The 10,433-nt window shown below is 42.6% G+C and overlaps 1 protein-coding gene across 1 annotated transcript; it reads left to right on the top strand.

Moving 5' to 3' along the window:
* The first annotated feature begins 726 nt into the window (after positions 1 to 726).
* LOC106607492 (ATP synthase F(0) complex subunit C3, mitochondrial) lies at positions 727 to 9,941 on the top strand. Its single transcript, XM_014204489.3, has 5 exons — positions 727 to 964; positions 2,395 to 2,442; positions 8,573 to 8,653; positions 9,186 to 9,364; positions 9,616 to 9,941. Exons 2-5 carry the CDS (start codon positions 2,404 to 2,406, stop codon positions 9,728 to 9,730), a joined length of 414 nt encoding a protein of 137 aa, XP_014059964.1. The 5' UTR covers positions 727 to 964; positions 2,395 to 2,403; the 3' UTR covers positions 9,731 to 9,941.
* The last annotated feature ends 492 nt before the right edge of the window (positions 9,942 to 10,433 follow it).

Here is a 10,433-nt window from a genome sequence, read left to right as displayed (position 1 = left end):
TTTTGGAAAAAACAGAAGTAGGTAAAACTATTTTACGGATTTTAAAAGAGCCCTACCAACGGTTTTGGCTTTGCATGACTGCACTTTAAAGTGTGTGTCATCCTGCAGCACAGCGTTTTTGGGGAAGTTGAGGTCAGGTCCAATATTGACTATACACCCAAGAGGGAAAGAGGTTCCGCCATCCTAGAAATGTTTTTGGAAATATAATATATCAAATTTAGCAGACACTTTTATCCAAAGTGACTTTCAGTCATGCATGAATACATTTTTATATGGATGGGGGGGTCCTGAGAATTGAACCCAATATCCTGGCATTACAGTGCTCTACCAAGATGCATGCTTTGTGAAGCCTCAATTTAATGATTTATAAGGCCATTATTAAGCGTTGCTTATGCCACCCTTTTAAAGCACATGTTTATGTCATATTTGACATAGTGGGTTATGTCACATTTGACATTGGTGGTTATGTCACACATTAATGCCACACTTATGAACCCTTTATAAAGTATAACATACGGTTATAGATTGCATGAAGCCTTTATAAACTGCACGTCATTTAAAGCAGACAGAATTTCCTTCCCTCCTAAGATTTTGGAAGTAGGCGGGACATCCTATACACTGTCCTATAGAAATCGAGGACACTGGATGAAGTTTGAAAGGTTAACGGCAATATGGTCCAATGGGGAAAGGGAATAGGATTCGACTCCATTCTTACTATACCGCCCAAAAATACTGTCAACCAATTGCAATTATTGTAGTTCATTGAAAGCTCCATTATAGGCTAGGTTAAAAGTAGTGACAAGATAGAAAGGAAATCACATTCGAAGGAGATTTCCTTTTGTCCAATGGACGTTTAGGACGTAAGAACTAAGCTTATAAATAACAAGGTGACAGCTGTCAGAGTGCACATTGACTGCTGCTGTGAGCTAGTAATCGAGGACCCAGTGTGTACTGTAATATTAAGGTGAGTTAATAGTTTAGTGTGACATATTTTGTCATTTCGCTAAGCTTATAATCGCATTGTGAATATTTTGAAGTGTCCTGTGTCTGCATTGCTGGGGCGAATAGAAATTGTTAGCATGCTAGCTAGCTAACGTTATCCATGCATTGTAGGAAGTTGACGGCCATTCAATGATTTCTTCACAAGAATGACATTTTACAGTGAATGTGTTCGTACTGTAGAATTCTTACCAGAGAAGTGTCTACATGGGCAGCCGCGTATACTGTTGGGAAATAAACATGCAAATGTTAACTTGCGAAACCATGCATTGGAGTACAACCGATTCAAAGATGAGGTGAAGCTTCTGCAAAATGTCTGACTTGCGCGTCCATATCTGGGCCTAGTGAACCAGTGCATGTTTTCGGTTATTATGGATTCATGTCCCAGAGGATTGAGAAGGACGTTTAACAATTTCTAACAAATGCTATAGTTTGTGTCCTGTACCAAATGCCGCGTCCTTGTCTTTCAAATCCTGTATTGGTGTCTGGGTCATTTTTGACCTTCACGTCTCGAGCTGGCTAGCCAAATTTTCCCACCTATCTGTTAACGTTAGCAGTGTCCGTCTGAAGTATATAAAACCTAGCTAGCTATGGCTAACAAGCGAACGTTACCCAGGTTAGCCAACTAGCGTTTCATGCTTTCGTCTTTTTGCAAATCGCTGCTACCCTCACTGCATGTGACATGGGTTTAATAAGCCCCATTCGCGCATGGACATCTGATTTGGTATAGTTTAGGTTCCCCCATGGTCAATCCGTCCTTTGTGCTAATGATAACGTTACCAGCCCAGGGGCGGAATGGCGACGGGGGTGTACTGTACTAAAGTATGATCTTTTACACAGAATTTAGCTAGTTAGATTTTTATTCATTCATAGCTAAAGGCTAGCTTGACTGTCTGGGCCTTATGTGCGCAGGCGCTAATACACTACCTCGCTACCAACGCAATTGGATTAATTAGCATTAGACATCTCTGGATGTCGAAGTTGATCATAGTTTAGCACCCAATTTAGTGTTTTGAAAGTATTTTTCTTTAATGCTTCATTGGCATCTTGCCACATTCAAACAAGCCTTGCTATTTTTCCATGTAATTTCACTTAATCAAAGTCTTATGACCTGGGTGTAAAGATTGTAATTTGACTCTTATTTATGCAGAGTTGTAACCTCTTGAGATTATACAGTCAGATTTTACTACAGGACCTTAGTCTGCTTTTCGCACATCCTCTTCCCTGATGCACATGGTCAAATGCTTGACTGGTTACACTTACAGCTCAGGTCACCTTTACTGTACCTTTAGCAGTGTAGAGCTGGTTTAGGTGGTGGGCTGTAGCTAAGAATTGTGCATGCTTTCCATTGTAAAAAAAAAATGGTGTCCAAATGTAATTCATCTCTCTTCACAGGCACCAGCCATGTACGCCTGCGCTAAGTTTGTCACCTCACCTGCTGTGGTATGTATTCTTTGAAATGACAATGTCACCTGTTTGATGCTCTGCCGGTTGTGCCTTATCAGTCTAGATCTAGCATGTACACACTCTTGTTTAGCTAAAAGATGCACAGCAAATAAGTCAATGGTAAGGAATATCACCTTATTTGTCACATGTGCCAAAGACAACAGGTGTAGACCTTACAGTGAAATGCTTAATTACAAGCTCTTAACTACGCAGTTTTAAGAAAAATAAGTGTTAATTAAAAAGCAGCAGTAAAGTAACAGTGGCGAGGCTATATACAGGGGGTACTGGTACAGTCAATGTGCGGGGCTACAGGTTAGTTGAGGTAATGGGTACATGTAGGTCGAGTTAAAGTGACTATGCATAGATAATCAACAGTAGTAGCAGCAGTGTAATAAGGGAGGCGGGGGGACCATTTGATTCTGTTCAGGTGTCTTATGGCTTGGGGGTAGAAGCTGTTAAGGAGCCTTTTGGACCTAGACTTGGCCCTCCGATATTGCTTGTTGTGCGGTAGCAGTGAGAAGTCTATGACTAAGGTGGCTGGAGTCTGGACAATTTTTAGGGCCTTCCTCTGACACCGCCTGGTGTATTTTTTTTTGTATTTATTTTACCTTTAACTAGGCAAGTCAGTTAAGAACACATTCTTATTTACAATGACGGCCTAGGAACACTGGGTTAACTGCCTTGTTGAAGGGCAGAATGACAGATTTTTACCTTGTCAGCTCTGGGATTTGATCTGCCAACCTTTCGGTTACTAGTCCAACGCTCTAACCACTAGGCTACATGCCGTATAGAGGTCCTGGATGGCGGGACACTTGGCCTCAGTGATGTACTGGGCTGTACACACTACCCTCTGTAGTGCCTTGCGGTCGGGGGCCGAGTAGTTGCCAAACCAGGCAGTGATGCAACCAGTCAGGATGCTCTCGCTGGTGCAGCTGTAGAACCTTTTGATGACCCATGCCAAATCTTTTCAGCCTCCTGAGGGGGAGTAGACTTTGTCGTGCCTTCTTCAGGACTGTCTTGGTGTGTTTGGACCATGTTAGTTTGTTGGTGACGTGGACGTCAAGGAACTTGACGCTCTCAACCTGATCCACTACAGCGCCGTCGATGAGAATGGGGGCGTGCTCAGTCCTCCTTTTCCTGTAGTCCACTATCATCTACTTTGTCTTGATCACGTTGAGGGAGAGGTTGTTATCCTGGCACCACACTACCAGGTCTCTGACCTCCTCCCTATAGGCTGTCTCATCATTGTCGGTGATCAGGCCTACCACTGTGTCGTTGGCAAACTTAACGATGGTGTTGGAGTTGTGCCTGGCCATGCAGTCATTAGTGAACAGGGAGTACAGGAAGGGACTGGGCGTTCACCCCTGAGGGGCTGCTGTGTTGAGGATCAGCGTGTTGGTGTGGTATGCAAATTGGAGTGGGTCTAGGGTTTCTGGGATAATGGTGTTAATGTGAGCATGACCAGAACATGAGATGAGAATGCATATTTTTTTAAAGGTTCATGATGGAAAGAAAAGTCTATGGCAGTGTTACCTGTGTGCATGACCAGTGGTCAGCTGGGGATAAATGGGGGGGGGGGGGATCACTATGTAGGCAATTAGCCTCTCACCTTGTAGGCTAATCTAACCCCATAGTACTCAGTCTTTACTAAAAACAAGATTTGGATTGATCATAAGGGTTTCACATTTTGGGGAATATTCAGAGGTGGAAACTTTCTGTGGGAATATATGGGAATTAATGGCAATGTATGCAATTTATATTAATACCATTTCAATGTGATGATTTTTGCATTGGGTGTATTTACCATGTCATATGGAGACAAACAAACCTTGTACCTTACCATAAGTAGACAAAATTGTAAATGATTAAATCATTCCAATAGAAATATAAAAAACAATTTAGTTACAAATGTAACTTTAATTAAATGAGTTGACTCTTCACAAAGGATGATTTCACTGAACAACTAAAAGGAATATTGAATGATCCCCAATGATCCATCGCATCGCCCAAAACATTTTCAACATACAGTTGAAGTTTACCTTAGCCAAATACATTTAAACTCTGTTTTTCACTATTCCTGACATTTAATCCTAGTAAAAATTCCCTGTTTTAGGTCAGTAAGTATTACCACTTTATTTTAAGAATGTGAAATGTCAGAATAATAATAGTAGAGAATGATTTATTTCATTCCCAGTGGGTCAGAAGTTTACATGCACTCAATTAGTATTTGGTAGCATTGCCTTTAAATTGTTTAACTTGGGACAAATGTTTCGGGTAGGCTTCCCACAATAAGTTGGGTGAATTTTGGCCCATTCCTCCTGACAGAGCTGGTGTAATTGAGTCAGGTTTGTAGGCCTCCTTGCTCGCACATGCTTTTTCAGTTCTGCCCACACATTTTCTATAGGATTGAGGTCAGGGCTTTGATGGCCACTCACTACCTTTACTTTGTTGTCCTTAAGCCATTTTGCCACAACTTTGGAAGTATGCTTGGGGTCATTGTCCATTTGGAAGACCCATTTGTGAGCAAGCTTTAACTTCCTGACTGTCTTGATGTTGCTTCAATATATCCACATAATTTTACATCCTCATGATGCCATCTATTTTGAAGTGCACCAGTCCCTCCTGCAGCAAAGCACCCCCACAACATGATGCTGCCACCCCCGTGCTTCCCGGTTGGGACGGTGTTCTTCGGCTTGCAAGCATCCCTCTTTTTCCTACAAACATAACGATGGTCATTATGACTAAACCGTTCATTTTGTTTCATCAGACTGTACTTTTTGGAGAAATATCCTCTGATCTTTGTCCCCATGTGCAGTTGCAAACCGTAGTCTGTCTTTTTCATGGCGGTTTTGGAGCAGTGGCTTCTTCCTTGCTGAGTGGCCTTTCAGGTTATGTTGACATAGGACTCATTTTACTGTGGATATAGATACTTTGTACCTGTTTCCTCCAGCTTCTTCACAAGGTATTTTGTTGTTCTGGGATTTGCACTTTTTGCACCAAGGTACATTCATCTCTAGGAGACAGAACATGTCTCCTTCCTGAGCGGTATGACAGCTGGTCCCATGGTGTTTATACTTGCGTACTATTGTTTGTACAGATGAATGTGGTACCTTCAGGCGTTTGGAAATTGCTCCCAAGGATGAACCAGGCTTGTGGAGGTTTACAATATTTTTTTTCTGAGGTCTTGGCTGATTTTCTTTTGATTTTCACATGATGTCAAGCAAAAAGGCACGGAGTTTGAAGGTAGGCCTTGAAATTCATCAACAGGTACACCTCCAATTGACTCAAATGATGAATATTGTCGCTTAGCCTCCAGAAGCTTCTAAAACCATGTTATTTTCTGGTATTTTCCAAGCTGTTTAAAGGCAGTCAACTTGGTGTATGTCAACTTCTGACCCACTGGAATTGTGATACAGTGAAATAATCTGTCTAAACAATTGTTGGAAGAATTACTTGTCATGTACACAGATGTCCTAACCGACTTGCCAAAACGAATTTGTTAACAAGAAATTTGGAGTGGTTGAAACACTTAGGTTGGAGTCATTAACTCATTTATGTGAACTTCTGACTTCAACTGTACATCTGTAAAATGATAGTCTAGAAACTAAACATTGGTTGTCTTCCTCTCAGGCTTCCATGTCTTCTCCCTGGACCTCAATGTCCACCTCTTGAACATCAGACTGAGGCCTCATCTTCACTGTCACTTTCCAACCTTGTGGAGGATGGCTCAAAAAGCCTCATTTGCCCGGATGGCCACCAATGTTTCAACCCTTATATTGGTCAGCCTGTTGCGTGCTTTGGTGTGTTCCCAAACAAGGACCAGTTGCGCTTTGAGGTGGCTGATGTTGGTGGGACTTGGAGGATGGAGGTAACGGGACAGAGCCTCATCCACAAAGTCCCTTCCACCAGGTGGCTGATGCGATATGTTGGCACGACTGCCATATTGCATCTCCATCCCAAAGCCCTTGCTTGGAAGTGTACGTTGCCAGACTGCTAAGAACCTTGCCCTCATCCAGGCCAAGGTGGTGAGACACGGTAGTGATGACACCATAGGCCTTGATCTCTGCACCAGACAGGATGCTCTTGCCAGCATACTTGGGGTCCAACATGTACGCTGTGGCATATGGTCTTCAGGCAGCAGTCTTCACACTTCAGTTTCCTCTCCTTGGAGTAACAGTGAAGTGGGCAGGGCAGTACAGATTTCTTCTCTTACATCTGCAACTAGAGTCTGGAGATCAGACAGGATGGTATTGTCTCCCTCAATCTGTGCAATGGCTACTACTATAGGTTTCAAGCTGCTTACCACTCTCTCCCAAAATGCATCATCCAGTAGGATCCTCTTGATGGGGCTGTTTGTATTGGCAGACTGATATGGCCATTTCTTGGAGAGACTCGTTCCCCTCAGGAGACTGTCAAACATGATGACAACACCACCCCAACGGGTGTTGCTGGGCAGCTTCAATATGGTGCTCTTAGTCTTCTCACTTTGCTTGGTGAGGTAGATTGCTGCTATAACTTGACTCTTCACATAGCTAACATTTCCTTAGCTCTCTTGTAGAGTATCCATTGTTTTCAGTGCAATGATGTACTTGAACAGATTTAATGCATGAGCAGCACAGCCAATGGGTGTGATGTGAGGGTAGACCAAGCAGCCTTCATCTTCACAGCATTGTCTGTCACCAGTGCAAATACCTTCTGTGGTCCAAGGTCATTGATGTGGTGTGTCTGTGCTCTTGTAGAATACTGGTTGAGGGGTGGAGATACTGTAGTTAATTATTCCTTGCCGACGAACATTTGACCACCCATCAGAGGATTGCAATAGCTGCTTTCTCTGATTTGCGTGACCTTCACTTGAACTCTGAATTCTGCACCCAACAAATGAGTAGATAAAGCATGTCTGGTTGGAGGGGTGTATGCTGGGTGAAGAACGTCCAGAAATCTCTTCCAATACACATTGCCTGTGAGCATCAGAGGTGAACCAGTTGCGTACACAGCTTGAGCAAGACATCAGCATTTCTGACTACGTTCCTCCATTGAGTCAAACAAAACTTCTGATTCCAGGAGGACCATGAGCTGTTGCTATCGATAAGGTGTCTGATTCATAATTTTCACCTCGCATAGAAGTAGAGGGACTTTTGCCAGCAGTTGCTTGTTGTGAGCGCTGAGGGAACTTTATGCACTTGGCCAGATGATTCTGCATCTGTTGTTTTCTTCACATATGATTTGGCACAGTATTTGCAAATGTACACAGCTTTTCCTTCTACATTAGCTGCAGTGAAATGTCTACACAGATGGTGCCCGTGGCATTTTCCTGTAAAGATTAGAAAAAATGAGTAAAAAAAACAAATGCAATTCCATGTACAGATAGTTACACAGTTAGATTAAACAACTCCTTTTGTAAGATGTTTTAAAATGAAACATGTATGGAAACAGGTGAATTAACACCTCAGTTAGCAGGCTCAAGCAAGCTAAAACTAACTAGCAGAAATTGTTAAAAATGATTTAAACACTTTGCTCTAGGCAACTACAGCAAACTACAGGCAACTACTATTTACTAGTTAACAAAAAACCATGTGTCATATAAAATATATTCACCCCACCCAGTATTGTAATCAGAACTTACCAGAAAGCATGTAGTCCTTGGCTCAGACAGTGTAGTAGTGTGAGCTCAATAGCATCTCAGTGTTCAAGATTTTGAGAATCAGCTGTACATGTGATGGAAGAATGCACCGTGCATGCAGAGGGTTGCAATTCCATTGAATTAGTTTAACCAACATTTGCCACACGACCTAGAATTCCTTGTGTATCCCACAAGGTTCACTGCTAACTTCTCTTTTGATGAATTTAAGCAAAATTCCCAGGCTTAACTTCACATGGAAATTTACCAGAAAGTTTTTGACCCTTTGCAACTCTAATCATGATATTGCCATTCTACCAGTCTTGATGCCTCAAATCTTCCTAGATGTTACACTATTAGATGCAACTCTGTAGGGTCATAATCTTGGTGTGCTCCAGAACTCACCTCAGGGTAATCTACATTTGGCAGTCTGATAGTAATGATTTAAGTAGAGCTTGTTACAAGCTTTCAAGTCTGTTTAGGAGTCTGATGTGTAGTTGTCTCTTGCAGCTGCGTGGGGGGTCCAGAGTCCTCGCCCGGCCAGTCTCGGTCTCAGTCTTCAACAGACCTGAAGCCAAAAGTGAGCAGCAGGTGAGCCCCTCTTCAAACCAAAATGAAACCCTGTGACTAACATTGCTCACAATTCCAATTGCCCCTTTTTGTGATAAGGCCACTTGTTCATAACGTTTGTTTGTTTTCAACACCTCAGTAACCCTTATTTCCTTTTCAGTTGTATTAATCATGAACACCAGACCATTCTGAATCCTTGTCTGGCGAAATACTAACGTGGCCAGTGCTTAAATGTCTCCTTGTGACGATTTCCACGGGTCCCTTCAGGACTCTCCAGTGTGACCATTTTATTCGCATGTCCACCTTCAATATTTTTCTGTGCAACATGGAATTTAAATTTGGGAGCACCAGTGTGCCAAGAGAAATGAAGGGTTTTAGTTTAATTACCTGAAATAGTTTTCATAATGCTCCTAGATTTCTGCGCGCCTAGATTTTTAAACTTGAGGGGTGGGTGTTTATACTATCTACTCCTGTCAGGTTGTCTCAGTTCCATTTCAGTCTCTAGCTTCTCTATGTTCTGATTTTGACTGCTCTACCCCTGCATCTTCCCCAGACGCTGTTGCCTGCTGGTGAGGCCTCTCTTCTAACCCGGGGGTTCCAGACCAGCGCTGTCTCCAGAGACATCGACACTGCCGCCAAGTTCATCGGTGCTGGAGCCGCCACAGTGGGAGTGGCTGGATCAGGGGCTGGAATTGGAACTGTGTTCGGCAGCTTGATCATCGGCTATGCCAGGTAACTGATGAACGAAAAGGAATTCAACCCTTTGTTTGTGGGAGTGAGTCGATTCCGAAGCAAAACCTGATGCAAAAGAATAGTTGTGATCATTGATTATGTGGGTGGCAGAGAAATGCAAATGTTTTACTGCAAGAGTATTGAAGCGTGTGAGCCTATTCATATTGGTTCATATAATTAACTAACAATTTGCTACTGGTGCTGTCGTCCAGCCAAAGCATAACTTCCAGTCCTCTTTCTCTTGTTGACAGGAACCCCTCCCTGAAGCAGCAGCTCTTCTCCTATGCCATCCTGGGCTTTGCCCTGTCCGAGGCCATGGGGCTCTTCTGTCTCATGGTGGCATTCCTCATCCTGTTCGCTATGTAATTTAGTCACACACTGTTCCCGTCCCTGCCCCGTCACCTTTCTCCCAGGGAATCTAAGCTCATGAGGCCGTGGCACCGCCATTCCAATCAAAATCACCGACTACAAATCCTGCCTTTTTATGTTCCCCCTTTTTATTTTTTTTCAGAAGTTTAACGTAAGAGCTCACTTTGGTTTAGACGGTCTGTCAGAATAAATGGTTGGGATAACTAAACTTGTCAGTCTTTATTTTCAGTGTTTGGATGCTGGACTTAAAGATGTGTAAACTAAAAGTACTAGGTACCTTGTCACATTGAATGCAATATAAGCTAAATGTACAGGATGTGGAATTTCTTATCAAGTAAGTCTGGGTCTCAACTTAGTGTTGAGTTAGAATTAATAGAATACACAAGGTGCAATTTCGTAATGTAGTTGTGAATCAGAAGTGACCCAATTAGCCCATGTCAGCAAAGCATTTTTAGATTGGTAAATTAGTCTAGGGACCAGCTATGTAAGCTTGTAGTAAGCATGTTTGCATCACTGACCGGGGTGGGGCCCATTTGATCATCAGTTACCATAAACTCAGCAAAAAAAGAAACGTCAACTGTGTTTAGTTTCAGCAAACTTAACATGTGTAAATATTTGTACGAACATAACGAGATTCAACAACTGAGACAAACTGAACAAGTTCCACAGACATGTGACTAACAGAAATGGAATAATGTGT

Source organism: Salmo salar, chromosome 06 (genome assembly GCF_965601325.2).
Source record: "Salmo salar chromosome 06, fSalSal1, whole genome shotgun sequence".
Classification (NCBI taxonomy): domain Eukaryota; kingdom Metazoa; phylum Chordata; class Actinopteri; order Salmoniformes; family Salmonidae; genus Salmo; species Salmo salar.
The sequence above is the reverse complement of the archived record's forward strand: the minus strand, read 5'-3'. Positions and strand labels throughout refer to the sequence as shown.

Bases quoted from the DNA above. Each gene is read 5' to 3' on its own strand.
- LOC106607492 (XM_014204489.3), top strand. From the start codon at position 2,404: ATGTACGCCTGCGCTAAGTTTGTCACCTCACCTGCTGTG. The intron at 2,443-8,572 runs GTATGTATTCTT...TGTCTCTTGCAG, and splicing joins TTGTCACCTCACCTGCTGTG to CTGCGTGGGGGGTCCAGAGT. The intron at 8,654-9,185 runs GTGAGCCCCTCT...CATCTTCCCCAG, and splicing joins AAGCCAAAAGTGAGCAGCAG to ACGCTGTTGCCTGCTGGTGA.